This window comes from Rhodamnia argentea, chromosome 8, assembly GCF_020921035.1.
Source record: "Rhodamnia argentea isolate NSW1041297 chromosome 8, ASM2092103v1, whole genome shotgun sequence".
Taxonomy (NCBI): Eukaryota; Viridiplantae; Streptophyta; class Magnoliopsida; order Myrtales; family Myrtaceae; genus Rhodamnia; species Rhodamnia argentea.
In genome coordinates this window covers 3,318,313-3,337,212 of record NC_063157.1, presented here as the reverse complement: position 1 = coordinate 3,337,212, position 18,900 = coordinate 3,318,313, and the positions used below count along the sequence as shown (strand labels likewise).

The 18,900-nt window shown below is 39.9% G+C and overlaps 2 protein-coding genes across 2 annotated transcripts; one reads left to right on the top strand and one right to left on the bottom strand.

Moving 5' to 3' along the window:
- Positions 1 to 265: 265 nt before the first annotated feature.
- LOC115744783 (GDSL esterase/lipase 5-like) lies at positions 266 to 3,794 on the top strand. Its single transcript, XM_030680124.2, has 5 exons — positions 266 to 594; positions 838 to 962; positions 1,691 to 1,921; positions 2,433 to 2,688; positions 2,891 to 3,794. The coding sequence occupies exons 1-5, from the start codon at positions 267 to 269 to the stop codon at positions 3,133 to 3,135; spliced, it is 1,185 nt and encodes a 394-aa protein (XP_030535984.2). The 5' UTR covers position 266; the 3' UTR covers positions 3,136 to 3,794.
- Positions 3,795 to 3,860: 66 nt separating this feature from the next.
- On the bottom strand, positions 3,861 to 7,292 carry LOC115744784 (mediator of RNA polymerase II transcription subunit 6). Its single transcript, XM_030680126.2, has 5 exons — positions 6,975 to 7,292; positions 5,494 to 5,668; positions 5,169 to 5,238; positions 4,862 to 4,971; positions 3,861 to 4,357 (listed from the first exon to the last, which is right to left on the bottom strand). Exons 1-5 carry the CDS (start codon positions 7,217 to 7,219, stop codon positions 4,202 to 4,204), a joined length of 756 nt encoding a protein of 251 aa, XP_030535986.1. The 5' UTR covers positions 7,220 to 7,292; the 3' UTR covers positions 3,861 to 4,201.
- Between the last annotated feature and the right edge of the window lie 11,608 nt (positions 7,293 to 18,900).

Below are 18,900 nucleotides of genomic sequence, written 5' to 3'. Positions count from 1 at the left end.
ATACAATCCTCTCTTTTGCTTACTTGTAAATATGTAAAGTTTCTTAATTTTATGTAAAACAGTAGATTTTTTTTTTTCGCGTGCCAAACCAGCACAGTCAAAACGCAATTAACTTACAAAAATTGACCCAAAAAAAGTCAAACCTCAGATCTGCATTTATTGGAAAAAAAAAGAATGATTAAAAAAGATTTTAATCTTAATTACTTTTCAAGCAAAAGACAAATATTTTAAAAAGGCCCTCCGCCGTTGGAGACAAGACTGAAAGCATGCAACATAAACAAAACACTGAGCAACCAAAGTCAGCCATGGCTGCCCTCCCCACTTCCTCCTCCTTCAACCTCTCCCTCCATCTCCATCTCCATCTCCATCTACTCCTCCTCCTGCTCCTGGCCACCACGACCTCCGATTGCCACGCGGAGCCTGACCGCAGAGCCGCTCTCTTTGCCTTCGGCGACTCGTTCCTCGACCCCGGCAACAACAACTACATAAACACCACCACCCTCGACCAGGCGAATTTCTGGCCTTACGGAGAGACCTACTTCAAGTTCCCGACAGGGCGGTTCTCGGACGGCCGCTTGGTATCGGATTTCATTGGTAAGCAATAGTCACATTACTCATCAATTATGTTTCTGCACCTTTTTCTTTCCTGGTGGGGCGCTTCCATGTCCTTCTCTTTTTTCCAAATGCAGTTTCCGGTAAACCAACAAATATTCTGTCTGCCTTTCTGCTCAAGTCTTCCTGTCCAATCATGTACTATGAATGCTCCTCCTAGTTTAACTTCTGCATATTAAAAAGAAAAAAGAGAAAACTGGGTTTTTCATTTGCATTATGTTGCAGCGGAGTATGCAGAGCTGCCATTAATTCCACCTTACCTTCAACCTGGGGTTCTTCATCATTGGAGGTATGGGGTGAACTTTGCATCTGCAGGCGCTGGTGCTCTGGTGGAAACATTCCAAGGGTCGGTACGTAAATGGGTCAAGTTTCTTGATTATTCCCCACTAGGGTTTGGTCTCAACTTCATCCCCACAGGAGATCAGATCAAGATTTACTATTGAATTTTGCACCTCGTTCTTTTGGCACTTTTCGCTGGACCCAACGTGGAGGTAAAACTGTCGTGACATGTTTCGCTACGGAAATTCGTCAGACGCATGTTGTCGATTCGTGTGTCTTGAATGGTGGGGGACTGTCAATAAAACAAAAGGGTGCTTTCTGGCGCCATTGGCGATTAATGGGAATCTGTCATTTTGACGTTAGCCTGCCCTTTTTTTATTCTGTTTATTTTCTTTGTATTGGTTCAATTTGTTTGGAGTTTGATTACTTCGAGTTTTCAAACCTTCTAATATTTGCTAAAGTAAAGTTTTTTGAGGCACTTGTTAAGAAAATCGAATGAAAAAATTTAAGATTTTCATGCGCCAATTTCAATAAAACGTTGCTTAACCAGTATTCTAAAAGTCCTATTTTTTTCTTTTTAATTAAGTATGCGAGGCACGTATTAATACAATCCTTTTTAGTTTTTACGCCCCGCCCTATGATTAAGACTCAGTTTGGTAATAGCTTTTGATAAATTACTAGCATGCGGGTCCATGAAAATACCTTGCAGCCACTTCCTTCAAGGAAAAGATCTTCAAGAACTCACTTTCACAATGCCTAAATTGCATGTTTCTTATTCAAATTTCTCTTCCTTTTTCAGGTGATTGGTCTCCAAACGCAACTGAGTTACTTCAAGGAGGCAGAGACCCAGTTGAGACAGGAGTTAGGCAGAGCCAAAGCAGGGTGGACAATCTCCAGGGGAGTTTACATGTTCAGCATAGGAAGCAATGATTACATGAGCCCTTTCTTGACTAATTCCACCATCCTGAGCTGGTACTCCAGGTCAAAGTATGTGGGAATGGTGATTGGAAATTTGACAGCAGTTATCAAAGTAAGAGGTGCAATTATTTCTGCTTTCTATTGATGGCTAGAGCCTCGGCAATTCTAGATCTCCTTTAGGCGCCCTTTTTGGTTGTTGAATAGCTAGGTTGGCGAGGTAGCACTGGTTGGCATTTTGAGAGGGACATTGAGCTTGGCACAGTTTCACTTTGGTGGGGAGTACCATAATACCTCTTCATAACGGAGGTAACATCGAGTCGCCTCCTCGTTGTTCGGAGCTACTTTGACCACCGCAACCGGAATTTCTATCGACGAGAGAGTGAACAGTCAATTTGATCTTAGGAAGTTCGATGTAGTTTAGCATAAAATAGCTGATTTTAGATTAACCAAACGATTCTTTTTTCCGGTAACATAAGGAGTTTCACAAAAGAAGAGGTTCTGGGGAGATTTAAGTTGTTGACTTTTAGTAGGTACTTATGTGGCAATGGAAGAAATGGTTTTCTTCTTCTTCTTTTGGTGTGTGTGGTGGGGCTGAGAGAGCAGTTTTTGATGAAATTTGGCAGGAGATATATGGAATAGGGGGGAGGAAATTTGGGTTCATCAACCTACCTCCACTGGGGTGTCTTCCAGGAATGAGGATAATCAAAGCAGAGGAGAGAGGGAGGTGCTTGGAAGAAGCTTCATCACTAGCAAAGTTGCACAATCGTGCTCTCTCTAAACTCCTGGTGAAACTCGAGCATCAGCTCATGGGTTTCAGATATTCCCTCTACGACTTCCACAGCAATCTCAGACAGAGAATGAATCACCCCCTCAGATACGGTGAGAATCATTGTACCCAGTGTTTCAATCCTGCTTTGCTCATGGAGCACTTACATTCAACTAAAGTCAGTGCATACACAGAATGTTTCGATTTGAATGGTCAAAGGAAGAATTAACTGAAGGATAGTTCTAGTTCCAAAAAGTGGCCTTTTTCTTTAGAACAGAGTACTAACAAACAGTTTCTTTCTCCATCATGATGAAGGTTTCAAGGCAGGGAAAGTGGCATGCTGTGGAACAGGGAGATACAGAGGAGTCTTCAGCTGCGGAGGGAAACGGATAGTGAAGGAGTTTGAGCTGTGCGAGAGTCCCAGTGAGCATGTGTTTTGGGACTCTTTCCATCTAACTGAGAGGGCTTATGAGCAGCTAGCGCATCAGATGTGGAGTGGAGATGGCATTTATTCTAGTCCGAGCCCTTGTAGTCTGAAAAATCTCTTTGAGGGTCTTTGACTGAAGGTCTTCGACCTCAGAAGGTGAACCATTAACTCATTTGACTTATGATCATTGAGCGCTCAATGTAGCTGCCCTCCAATGGCAAAGGTTCAATATCTCTCTGTCAGATCAAGAGGGGGAAATGTGGAGGGGGAATTTACAAGAAAGGATAATAATTTGTAGAATCAATTGGAGAATTATTCTTGATTGTTGAAAGAGGCCAATAATTTCTTGTAACTGTTATAATTGAACGGCGATGAATAGCTAAGTCATGGAATCTTGTATCGAACTGCTTCCGCCATTTGTTATAGATCACTTTGTTTGCTGAAGACGGCATGGCATGCCTCCTGCAGTTAAGCGCACCCTGCTCTCCTTCTTTTAACACCGAAAAAGAAAAGAAGTCAGATCTGCTAGCGAACAGAAGACCGCGCTTTCTTCGGGCTGTTCCCCCTAGTTTAGGGTGTTTTCCTGAGGATCACATAACCAGATTCTTATCAAGCCAGACAGAATAATCTGTCTATTGCCTAATAATGTTTAGTTACCAGAAGACAGTCATCCAAGAATCTGATTCGAACAGACTAAGAGTACAGAATCAAGTCTTGAGACATCTCTTGCTTCTTTAGCCTGGAATGAAAATATAATTGGTCATTCGACAGCTCGTCAAAGACTCGGGTGGCAACAAAACACTAATCATAGACCGCGGAAATTTGATAAATATTAAGAAAAGAGTATTCATTTGATATATATTAAGAAAAGAGTACTCATTCTAACTGTTGAATTGCAGTCCAAACTCTAAACCCTTTGCATGTGAACTGGTGGAGGACAACCTTTGATCATCCTTCTCCATGGATCAAATTCAAACTTGAGCTTGTGTCGAGTCAATCCACCATACAATAAATATAAAAGATAAAACAGAGAATCAAACCGAGAAGGCTTGTTCTTTCTTTGTCTAATGCAAGAGCTGAGCGGTTCACTATAACAGACTTCTCCCAAGTCATTGTGTGGATAAGTTGATGGTCACAAGAATGGCTCTTCTTTTAAGGTTTTTATAGGATGTCAATCTGGGAGAACTGCTCTTCATTTTTCAAAACTTCATCCTTTTAGCAGGGCCTTGATCAATTATGGGATCAATGGAAGGCGCTGAATCTGCTGCTTGCGGAGTCTCTGCACTTTTCTCTGCTTCTTTAGTTGGCGGAGTGTAGCCCTCAGGGAATGGCGGCGGCGGAGGGGCTGGTGGTAGCTGCATGTACCATTTAGGAAGGAAACAATCAGAAACCAAGGTAAAAATAAATTTTTAGCAGTTAAGACTATATTTCTGAAAGAGAAGCGAACCAAAACAGCATAACCTTATCCTCATGTGGTTCTCTCCATAATTGACCATTTGGACAGAGATTCCAAGATGGTACTTATCTAATTTTCTTTTTATGACAACAGTGCCAGATCGTAGAAAGACCGAACATACTGCAATACAAGAATCAGAGCATTCCCAGTAGATTTCTTTTCATGACATTGTCCAAAGAAAGCCAATTGCCAGCATCCTTAAGAACAAACTCCAATTACATTCCCAAGATCATGTTGGTCTCTTGACCATCTTTACCATATTCTCGCTCTACAACAGAACCACAGCAAGAGCATGATCCAATCAAAGATATCTAGTGACTGTCTTTCAATTACCACATTCTCACTAGTACATTGATTGTTCACCTCACGAATTCCTCAGTAGATAGCAAGTATTTAATATTACCCTGCGCTGTAGTGACGCAAGAATGTGATCAATCCGCTTAACTTCCTTGATGTCTATGGTCTCCTTGGTTACCTTTGAATCTGATGCTGAACTCTCATCTTCACCATCAACTGCATCAAGTATGACAGAAAAATAGTTCTTGTCAAAACTCATGTTAGAGAGATGAAGCTGCACAGCTTGATGCTAATCACACTTTTTAGTCTTGAAATAATTCCAGATTCCAAATGTACAGAAACATATTCTATAAGTAACAAAACCAAGTTCCATTTTTCCATCATCATACGAGTATGGAACGAATGTCAAGTACCGTAACCAATCTTCTCCAACTTGGAGGCAGCTGTAGTAAAAGCCTTTGATATATGGTAAAGAGCCCTCCCCTGTAATGGGTGCAAACAAATTAAGTGATATTGGCATCACCTCTCGAATAGACATCAACAAGACATAGCAAGTACAGTAGTGCTGTGGCACCATCAGAAGATGATAAACCAGTAGAAACAATGAAACAATCCAGGATCAACGGAGGCTTGCTTTTCTTCACATTGCATCGAAATGGTAATATGAAAATTAGTTACCAATGGTACACTAACCTAAGGAGTTGCAATAGTAGTAGAAGAAAAGTCGTAATGACTTACTATCCGAGCAGCAAAGACACTGGATAGCTGTGGTGCTTGGTATACTGAACCATCCAAGACATAGTAAGTTAGCATATGCGTCACTTTATCAGGACCATCCCTCTTTTGCTTACGGATAACGAAAAGGTTAGGTTCCAATACTTCACTCAGCGCGTATTCAACGCCTGTAAATTTCCTGTAAGAAAAAAGTCAAACATTAATCTCATTTTCCAATCAGGAGAGCACCTTGTATGATATAATAGGTTCCAGCAACTTGCCACCCGGATGTATTTCATATTTAAAGCGCAAGATCTCAGTCATCTTGACGTCAACGTCAACATATCAAGGCAAATGAATGCACTCATTCATAGCTAACAATTGTTCTGAGGACCCTAGAAGCAGAAAATGTGTGCACTGATGCAATGGCGATCATAACTATTTGGAAAATAATGAACAAAAGGTATGATACAACTTCGTGAGATAATACGGCGCAATAGCTTATTCAGCTGTCAAATTATCTATAAAAGCAAACCTATTCACAAATGCAGGCACCCGGCATGCAGATGAATGGGACTGTAATAACCCGGATATGTTAGTGAAAATCATCATCTTGAAAATTTCGCAATCATTTTCGAACAATAAAAGAGAGGAATCATACTCAAGCAGCAGCGTCAATGTTAATCAGAATGACGATAAACTAAAATTAAAATCGAAAAAGCAGGAAATTAGAGCAGTGATTTACGTGATCTGGCCACTGGCCTCCATTCCCAGGCAAGGGAGAAGCAGAAAATTACTTGAACCGTAATTGGAGTACACGGAAGAGAAGCTCTCGGACCCTAGCCCCCAATTCACGCTAATTTCTCAGTCCTCAAAATGTGAAAAGCATAGTACTTGTATCTAAACCCTTAAAGGGTATGGAGAACAACCGCTAGGCCTCTGACCCAGGCCTTCCACTCCACCACCTCATGAAAAATTATCAAACAGGTGGCAACGAAGTTTACCTAATTGGGTCAGAAAATCGGCAAGACACCAAATTAAGAGTTGACGAGCACTCTCGCCCTTTCATGAAAAAGCGCATCGCTGTCCAATGAAGTTGCCAAAAAGCACTTTTCTGGCTAAAGATACCTAATTCAGTGCAACTTATTTGATCAAAAGGCTAAGGCAATTTGAAGCATCTCAAGCTTCTTTGCCATTTCAACCAGGAAATGACCAAGCACCAGAAGAGGCCTCCCCAAGCTCGGGCTACAACTTTGTTTTCTTAGATTACGAGGGCTTGCATTTCCCTAGTATAACACCGACAAACAAACAATCAAATTCCACTTTCAAGAGCTCAATCAGGAGAGCAACTTCAGCCAATCTCAATCAACCAATCACAAAACATCAAATCGACCCCTTTCAGTTCGCAAACATCTACGTAACAAAAGGGTGCCATCCAAATAATGGCATTACCCGCATGAATCGGTAACGAGCAAGAAAAATGTTAGTAGGCTCGATCATCTTACGATAGGTGGGACATGTCGAGCGGGTGAATGGATCGCGACCGGAGCTTCTCGTTGTTGCAGGTGTAGTCGTAGAAAGGAGAGTGGGCGAAGTAGTCGAACACGAGGTTGCGGTCGAGCGGGTACGTGTTCAGCCATAGCTGGTCGCGGAAGCATATCCCCGTCATGTCTGTCGCCGGCGGCTGCGCGGCCACTGGGTTCCCGTCGGAGGGCGGCTGCATTATCATCCCCAGTGGCGGGGTCGCCATAGAGGGAGCGAGTGAAGTAGACGACGAGGAAAGCTCCGAGTCTGACCGAGGATCAACGGAGTTGATTCAGCGATCTGTTATTCCGGAGAGTCCTTATTGATTTCCAGAAAAGGAAAATGAAATCCACAACCTTAAAAATAAAATAAAAAAAAATAGTACGATTTGCTATATATTTTATTTCTATGCAAACAAAAAGCAAGACAAGGTAAATAAATTTTTTTGCTTAGTTTAATTACAGAAAATTATAAAACAATTATGTGAATTTCTAATTTTTAAGTATTTCACACTAAATTAAAGTGCTAAGAATTTTTTTTAATCTAATTCTATCTTATCAAATTCTATTTTATAAGCACACCGTGTGCGCTAAGTACACATTGTGAAATTTTGATCCTTTGCTCACTTGTGCCACCCTCAAATCACGAAAAGGTGGGGAATCAAACTCCCCATCTCTCCCTTGGCCACTGGGGCAATAGTGGTTAAAGTGCTTTGAAGTTGGATTGTAAAGAGTTTTTTTTTTATCAAAGGCATGTTTTATTAGAAACAAACATTAAGTCAAGTTACAAGAGAAGTAGGCCTCCGAGCAAAGGAGCACCTTAAGTATAGGGGGTGGGTACAAGAGCCAGTTGCAAGGTAAAACGCCGTGCCTCTGGGCCTGGCCCAGCCAGTGCGCGGCCTGGTTTGCAATACGTGGGCATTGCCCAAAGGACACTGAGGTCATAACCCGGTCCAATAGCAGAATACATTCTTGCAGAATAGGAGATGACGTACACGCTGTCTGAAGAGAGAGGGCGTCATCGATGGAACAAGGTGATCGTTGAAGATGTCGAATAGCAACAACCACATTACTACTATCAGATTCGACAACAACTGGATCACGAAGTCGGCGGTTAACGCATAGACGAAGGGCCTTGCGGCAGGCAATAGCCTCAATTTGTTCTGGATCTAAAGCAGACACTGTTAGGGCAAATCTATCCAAACAACGACCTTGTGAATCTCGTAGGAGGCCAGCCACCGCGCCAGTTTTCTCACCTAGAACGAGCGATCCATCCACATTCAATTTCCTTGTTCCCGCTGGAGGGGGAATCCACAAAACAAGTAAATCAGCGCACCTCTGTCCCTTATTCGTTGGATTGCTCTGTCTATCATTCACCCGAGTCGCTTGAGGGTGCCATCGCAAGAAGCTGAGATTATTCGCGTTTGCTACTTGTAGAACATACCATTTATTGGGAGGCTGCTGTCGAAAAATGAATTGGTTCCGTGCCTTCCAAATTTGCCAGAGGGTGTGGGCAATGATAGCGTTAGAAGGCCGAGATGACTGAGAGCAACCAGACAACATCTGTAAAAGCCAATCTTCAATTCTTGTGATTGTTCATGGGATAATTTTTAGATTAAGTTGCTGATCCTGCCAAACCTTTTTTGTCCAAGGGCATAGGAGCAGGAGATGCTCGAGGGTTTCAGGAGCTCGACGGCATATGGCACAAGAAGAATCTGGTAAGATCTTCCACTTCATTAAGTTCACAGCAGTAGACAATGCATCATGGGAAACTCGCCAAAGAAAATGCTTGATTTTTGGGGGGATGGGTTGTTTCCAAAGAGTTGACCATAAAGTGGGGGGTCGTTGATAGGAAGAAGATGGTGCAGTTGATGGTTGACACGGGAAGGCTGAATAGGATTGCTTGTAGGAAGACTTAACTGTATAGAGGCCGGTGTGATGTAACGTCCAGATGAGTTTATCTTCGGGCAATAATGGGTTTAGGGGAATGGCGAGAATCTCAGTAGCAATTGCGGGAGGAAATAAAGATGAAATTAGGGTAGTATCCCATTGTGCCGACAAAGTAATAAGGGCTGCAACCAAAGAAGGAACTCCTGAATGCGGCTGTACCTGATGAGAATTGACTTCTAATTTGTACTTGAAACAAATTTGAAAAAAAATATATATATATATATATATATTCCTGATTATGAAAACTTATGTAGTAATCTATAGTGGTATACATAGAGAGAGAGAGAGAGAGATAATATTTTTAAATATTTTAGCTACTCCATTCGACAATAATGAAATTATACAATACGTTGAATTTAAAGAACGTTCATTAAAAGTTTTCGGTTCTGTCTTACTAATGAATGCTTTCTGGGCCCGTTGAGAGCCCATGAAGAATTCTTATCGAGTGCCTTACAATCGATGGGCCATATTGTGCAAGCTTCTTGGGCCTCGAATGGAAGGTGTTCTTCTTTAAGGTTCGATGGAAAAATAGAAAAAACGACACGAATCGTCTCAACTTCTCCCGTCCTGAATTCTTCGTCGTTCTTCTTTTTCTTCTATGCTAGTTTTTTTTTTTTTTTTTGGCTCTACGCTAGTTTTAGTTATCTCGAAATTCCCAAAAAAATAATAATAATAATATCCCGCTAGGCTATCACGAACCGCCGGAGGATCGGGGCCTAGTTGCACACCGCGAAGCCAAGAGAAAGTCTTCGAGACTCGGTCTTGGGAGGACCCTCCGATGCTTAATTCAGTGGATGAGAGATAAGGAAGTAAAAGAGATAATTTTTCTCGGAAAAGAGAAACCCGAGCAAGGTTGAGTAACCCGCGCCGGGTGTCCGACAAGAGGGGGATTCGGGTTGACCCACGGGCACCGTTAGTCGGCCCGACTACATCGCCGATCGGGGAAACAGAGAGAATAACGCGGACCTGTCCAGCGGACGGTGACGAGGCGGGGAAATACAGTCTCATACATGATGCTGCTTCGTTTGACTCGGGGAAGAGTCTTTAATAATTGTACAAAAGAGGAATCCAGATTACTATTTGTTCCATTCGGCACTGCCTCTTCTTGTCTTTTTTTTTTTTTTTTGCCCCTATTTTTTTGCTAACATATGATTATCTATGCGGTACTAATTAATCCTCGACGCTTCATACTTTTTTTAACTCCGCTTTTTATTTGCGTTCTTTTCACGACACGAACGAAACCCGATCGCCTGGGAGCCGTGCGAGTCCAATTGGTCGTGAGACGATCGAGCTCTTCATCACTAGCGACAGTTCTCGCGTTTAAATCAGGCACTAGCAAGGACCCAATTACGCTCTGAGAAGGATATTGGGTTTTGCCACTCGAATGGAGAGACTTGATGAAGTTGAATTAGGATGGGGACAAATCTTTCAGTCACCTAATAATTGAGAGACACTTGAGACGGGGTTTCTTGTGGACTCGACTCACCATCAAATTGACGGCGACGGAGGGAAGTTTGTCGCGTTAGAGTATTTGGAAGGTTGCAAAGGTTGATGTTACCAGAGAGATGGAGCCCAGTCATGACTAATGATGCATGAAGGAACGGAAAATTTTCAAAAAAAGGTTATACATGCTCTCATTTTCTTAAATAAGGGTATGAAGTGGACATTATTTTAAATAAATACCCGAAGTACTCTCATTGTCTTAAAGAATGGCCTGAAGTGCACATTGTTTCAAATAAAGACCTGAAGTGACTATATTAATTTCAAAAAATGGCTTAAGTTACTTTAATAAGTGGCATTTTTGGTAATTTATTATTTTATTTTATTTTTCCCTTTTCTATTTTTAAAGATATTTTGAAAAAAAAAAAAAAAAACAAAGAACACAGACGAGAAGTCTATTGACCTTTTGTATGCAACCGCCGCCCCACCATTTGTGGGGCTACGGCCATGGCCTTCGGGGTCGCCGGTGCCTCGGCGAGGGCCGGTGACCCCATCGACCGGTAGGCGAGGGCCCTAAGTTGGGAGAAGGCCGAGGACATCGGTCGGGGTTGTCGAGGAGCCCGCAACCTCGACGGCACCGGTGGGGCGGTGGTCGCGAGCGAGAGGTCAACCTCCCGCCTTTTTTTTTTTTTTTTTAACTTTCTACTTTTCTTTTTTGTTTTAATTTAATTTAACAAAAAATTATGTCAAATTTATATTTTTACAAAAATACCCTTGATCGGCCAAAAAATTTAGAAGGCCGGCTAGCCGATGAGGTCATGCCCTTATTTGAAATAACCATGCCCACTTCGGACCCTTCTTTGAGATAATAATGACACTTCATGCCTTTTTTTGAAACAAAATCCACTTCATGCCCTTATTTGAGAAAATGAGGGCATTTGAGGCATTTTTTTGAAATTTTTCCTAAAAAAACATATCTTTCGAAAAATTATTTTTCAAGAGAATATTTTCCCTTTTTTAGATTAGAGATTTCATTTTCTTGACTTTAGGCTCCATTTGTTTCACAGAAAATGTGATGTTTTCGGAAAATGTTTTTCGGAAAGTCATTTTCCAAGAAAACAATGATGTTTTTCGGTGTTTGGCTCATTCTTAAAAATGAACTTGAAAACGATTTACGTCGTTTGTCGGGAAAATGATTTTCCTAAAAAAATTATTTACTAATTCTATTTTTTTAATAATTATTTCTTTTTCGAGTAAAAATATATTTTATATGTATTTATTTTATTTTTTAATTACTTTCTTTCATTTTTTTCTCTCTTTTTTTCCTTCTTCCTCTTGTAATTTCTTCTCAACCGGTCGCCGGTCATGGCAACGGTAGGCGACCGGCCACAGGCTGGGCTAGGCTCGGCCTCGCCCGGACCTCACTAGCCTCAAGCGAGATAGAGCTTCGTGGGATTTGGCAAGGTTAGCCTCGCTCGCTTGAGGCCGAGCCAAATCCGGCAAGGCGAGGCCTCCCTTGAGGCCGGCGACGCCGAGGCCGACCTCGCCGGCTTAGGGAGATATCGAGGTTTGCTTCGCCGGCCTCAAGTAAGGCCAAGGCTCGCTTGCCTTGCTCGCTCGAGGCCGAGCCTAGCCGAACCAGATTCGGAGAGCTTGGCCTCCCTCGAGGTCGGCGACGCCGAGGCTCACGTCACCGAGTCTCCGGCTCGCCTCACCATGTGGCCACCGTCGCTAAGGTCCGAAATTGGGAAAAGTATTTTTCGTGAAATAAACGGAGCCTTAAGTATATATATATATATTTTATAGTCAATGATTTTTCATTGACTAATTATTTTTATCGAATAAAACGAGTGAAAGTCTAGAAAATTAATTTACAAAAAAAAAAATCACTCAAACAAACGCGTTCTAAAACCGTGTTGAAAATGACGAGTGGAAGCAGCAAATTTGAGATTTGGCATTAGCAATGATAATCTATTCTTATCCCCTAATAAAGCTTGATTGCTCTGATTGGCTCCTCCGACCAAGTCTTGGACGAAAGCCGCGAGCTCAAAGCCAAAGCGCGTGAGAGTCATGAGCGCACTCCTCGGAGATATAATTGCACGCAACTCACAAGCAAATGAAAACAACCTTTCCGCTTCAATAATTGAGACGACTTCCACCCAATATTGGACCGTACACCCACCACGAATAAAAAGTTAACCGTGCATCGATCCTCGATTTCGTCATTGATTGGCCATTAATGAAGCGATTGACGTTCGGATTTGAAATCTCGTAATTTCGATTCCGATCACTTTAGATAGAAAGTCGAGCCGATTATTCGAGAGCAGCATTGTGAATGGAAATTTTTTGTTTCCTTTTCTATTTTTTTCTTTTTCTTTGGATCGAAGTCTATTTTCCTTACCGTCACCTACTGAGTTGAGATAAAATATATATATTTTTATTTCGTCTCAGGCAATATATCTGAATTTTTACGTGCCGGAGTTCGGACAAAGTAAATTTAGGGCTTGCTTAAGTCCAAGTTTTCTCTCTCTCTCTCTCTCTCTCTCTTTTGCTTATGTTAGCAACTTCACTAACAATGCACCGTTGATTTGGATAAACGAGTCTTGAGCTTTAGGTCCTCTGTATAGAAAATCCGAGATACGCACGTAATTAAAAAGAAAATAATCACTTATAATGCTGAAAAAAAAGTTTTTATAAATTAGGTGTGATTTAGATCTCTCAAAATGTGTCATAAATCAATTTCTCGACTCATATATAATGGGTTTGGTTGATATATGGACTAGTATATTTAGCAAACGGACCATAAATGGGTTTAGACTTAACTCTGTATGTCATAAATGGGTTTAATATTTGTGTTAAATGAGTTCATAACTTATTTAGAAGTTAGACCTAACACTTATCTATGACTCTTTCTTCGGTCTCTTTCACTCTTCTTGGATTTCACGCTTGCTCGCTCCGTGCTTTCACCTTAGTTTGGTACTGGTTTTTCTAAATTATGTTAAATATATAAATGTTTTAACAATATAAGCCGGGCGGATATGAGTCCCTAGATATATATTAGATGAAAATTGATCAAGACGTGTTAAATAAGTCAAATTGGATCAAATAATTTTCAACTCCACCCTCGACCGATCCAATTCACCCATTTTACAGTTATAGATATGCTGACGGAAGAAGCCGTGGCTGATTGTTCTTACACCCTTTTTTTCATTTTTATATTTTTTAATTATTTCATTTTTTGGATAAACAACGTTGATTGTTCCTCAATTGGACCACTTATAAGACATGGACAACTCAAGATCCTCCCTCCTCTTCTTCTCAACCACCCCCAGGAAAAGTTGAGGACGACGTCGTTTGAATAACTATGTGGATGTGGCTGGGAAGAATAAATGAAAAAAGAAAAAAAGAATCTTCTTTTGACAATTTCCAACTTCCCCTTGCGTGATCTGCGTTTCCATTTATTATTCCCTTGCCTTTTCTTTTTGCCATCTCTTTTGACTAAGGATACGACAATCGAAGCTAAGTCTAAGCTTCTAAAATAAGTTAGATTCCACAATCATAAAATTAAAACATTTTTTATAAAAGAAATTAGCCAAAAAAAGTTCGAATATAAACTCTCAGTTTGGCTTAAAGCCAATCCAAACACGCTTCCAAATCAAGAGAGAGATTACACCGCTTAAGATAACACGTTTATTTCTTGATGGTACAGAGTTTCAATTATTCACTCCATAATGGCAAGTCAAAAAATTCGAGCGAGGTATCGACTTTGATACCATATAAAATTTTATGCGGGAATCGCTCCAAAAGATTAACCTTTTTAAGTAAACGATTCGACGTCAATCATTCTAATTAATTAATTAATTAATTGAAAATTGTCAAATGCGATAAAGATTATGATCGAGATTTTCATCTGGGTCGTTGTCGAATTAAGCATCGCAACGTGAACGTTGTGGCAATGGCAAGCTGTGTATCCACGTTGACTAGCCTTTTGTGGGTCAACATACTTTGTTCCACACGCAATTCTCGTTTTCATTATGCTGCTTGTTTTAGTTCCGGAGAAAAATCAATTTACATCCTCCACGCAAGATGGCGGCTCTTGAACAAATCAAGATTCATTCGCTAAAATTTCAAAATTACTCGAATAGGCTGTTAACGTGGAAATTCTCCCGTCAATGCAAATTTCTTTTTTTGTTAGAAAGAGTTAGTTGTTACGTGTTAAGATTATTTCGACTTATCAAGATAGTTATTTCGTATACGTAAAAAAAATTCGTCAAATATGTATTTTTTTTTATTTAACAATTTTGCTCTGTTTAATTTCTATGTGCTCCGCATTTATTAGGTGCGTTTTAGATTAATCGGGATTAATCACTTAAATTGGTCATAGGGGTTTCTAGGGGTTTCCTTTCTTTACTCCGATTCTTTCGTTAAAACTTGAAAAGGCGTTTTTGCACCCGAAGCAGCCGAAAAGAAGTACGGGGAAAGAACGGGGGAAAGTTGACGAGAGTACGGGAGCACGTGGGCAGACGAGCGCGTGAGATCTGCGGGGGGGGAGATGCTCATAGGGCAATTATTGGTTTGACCTATTAAAGGACGGGACACGTGGAGTCGTTGTCGGCGCAAGAGAATGAGATGCCCTACACCTTTCACGTGGTCGTGAGCGATTGAGACGTCTAGGCGTGCCACGTCAGACCTGTCCAGCTGTCTCCAGCTGCGTTTCACATTTGGCCACGTCAGAGACAATCAAGAATGTCGCGAGGCAAGACTTTTTGGGCCTCATATGAAAGAAAAAAACAGCACACGTGATTTCTGAACTTCAGCCCGGTATCTTTGTAAGATTTTAATTTGTTTAATGCAATTCACAAACTTAATTTTAATGTGTAATATCATCTCTAAACTTTAAATTTGTTCAATATGGTTCTCGAACTTTTAGTATATGTTCAATCTAATATCTAAATTATGTAAATATGTTCATTTGCTCCTTCATTAATTAAATTTAATGGATAATATTGATCATTTTCATATAATTTAAGGATTAGACTGAACATTTACCAAAAGTTTAGAGATCGCACTAAGTAAGTTAAAAGTTTAGGGACGACATTACATATTATGATAAAGTTCAATGACCACATCAGATAAATTAAAAGTTCAGAGACGATATGCATGTTGAAAAAAAGTTAAGAGACTATGTAGGTTAAGAGATTTACGCACAGTAATCAAGAGAAACTTAATTCTTCTGCTACTTTAAACATTTCAATAAATTATGTTCCAACACATGCATGTCCTAAGGTTGCTCGATTGATAAGTGTGTTTGTCTTCCTTAATCATTAACAAAATGACAAATGTGTTTATTTGTGTATTCGCTCGAAAATACCAATAGGGCCAGAGCGGTTTGACGATAAACTAGGCTCATTAGATTTGTAGTGAGTAGGAAGTGATGGATTGCGAGTGTTTGGACAAGAACGTGACGGCAGACATCCTTCTAAGACATGGAAAGCGGTGAAAACACCGCCAAATCATGCACCGACTTGGGAAAGTATCGCTACACGATACAAATATACAAGATGACCCTAATAAGACTCCTTAAGGGTTTGATCATGTGGGACGAATGTTCGGTTTTTTTGTTATGATTAAGTACATATATATTTTTTTGCTTAATGAAAAATTTAAGCGGAAGAGAGGTTATCTGTAACAAATTTACAAACCGCCCATCAAACGAAGACGGCTGGCAACCAGAATTAAATCGATGTGCCGAGTGTTCAATCCTCACCAGTTGACCCAACTAATTTTAGCGTTGAAAAAGTTAATCAAATACTTCACAAATTATAGCGAAATTCAAGATATTCGATTGCCTTGCCTGTTCAAAGGATCTCCCAACAGGATAAGATCAATCCGTATGGAATTTTTTTGGCTCTATCCGTGCGGAGATTTGCAATCGAAGTAGTTAAGGTAGATACATCTAAAAAGTGTTGGGGTCTCAATTTCATGTCGCGATAGGCCACCCCAAATTCCATGTGTTTGGTGGGTGGTCCAATAGGGCAATGCAAGGCGTCCGAATCCAAATCTCAGATTAAAAAAAAAGAGGAAAAAAGAAAAGGTAAAATCCATCGATGTTGGGAAATGTTACGTGCTCATTTATTGCGAGTCCTCGAAGTTGTCCTATATTATTGATTGAGCCCGCGCCTTTTTCACATTGAACCTCCCAAGTGACTAAGACACTTCAATTTCACTTTCTACCATCAAAAGGCAGAATCTTTCCGGTGTCGTAAATGACTTAAATACACTATGGTTGCATTTGATCGTTCGTATAAAACTCGGGATATGATATGTTTTATCATATCCCGTGTTTGGTAGGTGTTCCGGATAATATAATGTCGGATATAGGGGGATATAACCCGGATAAAAAAATCCTAGGGGAGGGGGTAGGATAAGGTCGGATAGGATTTCTCTTATCCGTCATATAAAAGCTAACTTTTTTATCTCATTTGTTTCTATTTTCATTTTATTTTATTTTTTTGCAAAGAGGTTTGAAAATCTAATAAAATATGTATATTTTCAAGTTTTTTTTTTGTATGAGAACATTATTTTTATAGTAATAAGATCGGAATATTTCATGAGCATCACGTAGGGCATATATGTCATTTATATCGATATACGGTTTCTACCAAATGCGGGATATGATAGGATATGAGAATATCCGACTTTAAATCCGTAGTTCACCAAATGATGGATAGGATATGGCCAAATCCGTAGATTTCTTATCATATCCTATCAAATCATATCCCGACCAGAAATCCCGACGACCAAACGCAGCCTATAAGCATCAAAACTTATATACGATACTCATTTTAGTATTAAAACTTTCAAAACGATCACTTAAATATCAAATTTTTTCAAAAAAACGATTATTTCGATGCCGAAACTTTTTAAAACAATCACTTAAATGCCGATTTTTTTTTAAATGTTCACTTTAATGCCAACTCCGATGAGCTACGTCGGGTCAAATATTAATAAAAATAGGTTAAGTCGGATTTCTAAAGAGCCATGTCGGCTCAAATCAGAATTAGTATTGAAGTGAGCGTTTTTGAAAAAAATTGGCACTTAAGTGATCGTTTTGAAAGTTTTAAAACGACCGAATTGACACGAGTGTAATAGATTCAATAATTTTTTGGTAACTTTCACGAAAATGAAAAGCAAAGGATTGATTAAGCAATAAATGAACCTAGCCTTCGAGAAGAAGATAAAATTAGATTCGCAAGAAAGCGATTTCTTGTGTTTTAAATAGCATAAGGTCCCACGTTTAATCGGTATTTTAGTTCAATGACTTGAAAATTAGGTTCGCGAGAAAGCGATTTCTTGTAAATTTTGTGGTCCCGGCGTGAAGATTGGATCGAAGAGTTTAATAAGTACTCTCACGTTGGAATCAGTTTGTTACTATTTGTCGAAATGAAGCTAGCCTTCGAGACGAAGATAAAACTATCCAAATGATCTAAAGGGAGATTTCCGATGAAGATGAATCTGTTAATGTCGCGCATGACGACAAGTGCTCCTCGCCTCATATAGCACAACACGAAAATTCACAAGATGGCTTGTAGAAAAATAATTTGATTCGCAAGAACATTGAAAAAAAAAATCCGAATAACCAACGAAAAATTATGTAACATACCATACGTGGAATATTTAATATTCAGAAACATTTCTTATATTCAAATTGAGATAAAAGGCTATATAACAAAGAAGAAATCGCTGCTTGCTTATCGGTGGACCCCAGTTGTCGATCGGCACGAATAAGTCAGCTTGGAAATTTTCACGTATTGTAATTAAACGTGTAAGCATCGTTCTAAAATGACCTCGTTGAAACGACACCGTACGAATAATCGATTTTATTTTTATTTATTTATTTATTTTTTAGGTGGGAGACGAATAATCCAACTACGCAAATTTCCACGTAATTCCAATAAATGTCAACCGTGGAATAAAAAAACAAATAATAAATAAATTTGACACGTCATTTCGCCCCACCTGGCTAGATGGAAAAGGTGTGTTTGAGCATATTCGCATTTTTAGGAAGATATCGTGTCAATAATTCGGCCTAATTTAATGACCCATTTGCCTTGCACGACGGGACTTTAGCCGTCGTCACATTGGGAATTATATATTAATATTTGTATATCGCATAACGACAGAAGGCTCCCTAAAAAGAAGTGGGAAGACCAAACTTTCTTTTTCGATTTTCTTTTTTAAATTATCAAACTTCGCCGTATATATCACGACTCGCTTTAGGATCGAGTCGGTCAATCTAGCTCGTCGGATATATTCCAAATCAATTCAGATTCCGTCGATCGAATAAAGCGGGTTTAAGATCCGTGATCGATATCGTCGTGTTTTTGGTATGAAATTATTCGGTTCTTTTATTATCAAACTTCGCTATTTATATTGTGACTGGCTTTAGCATCGAGTCGGTCAATCTAGCACGTCAGATCTATTTCCGGATCATTTCAGATTCCGTCGATCGAATAAA

What these genes read in the sequence shown, in the direction of transcription:
- LOC115744783 (XM_030680124.2), top strand. Translation starts at nt 267, where the DNA reads ATGCAACATAAACAAAACACTGAGCAACCAAAGTCAGCCATGGCTGCC. An exon ending in ATTTGACAGCAGTTATCAAA is followed by an intron (nt 1,922 to 2,432) that starts GTAAGAGGTGCA and finishes GAAATTTGGCAG; the next exon opens with GAGATATATGGAATAGGGGG. An exon ending in GAATCACCCCCTCAGATACG is followed by an intron (nt 2,689 to 2,890) that starts GTGAGAATCATT and finishes ATCATGATGAAG; the next exon opens with GTTTCAAGGCAGGGAAAGTG.
- LOC115744784 (XM_030680126.2), bottom strand. Translation starts at nt 7,219, where the DNA reads ATGGCGACCCCGCCACTGGGGATGATAATGCAGCCGCCCTCCGACGGG. An exon ending in GTGTCTTTGCTGCTCGGATA is followed by an intron (nt 5,239 to 5,493) that starts GTAAGTCATTAC and finishes CACCCATTACAG; the next exon opens with GGGAGGGCTCTTTACCATAT. An exon ending in GTTGGAGAAGATTGGTTACG is followed by an intron (nt 4,972 to 5,168) that starts GTACTTGACATT and finishes TACTTGATGCAG; the next exon opens with TTGATGGTGAAGATGAGAGT.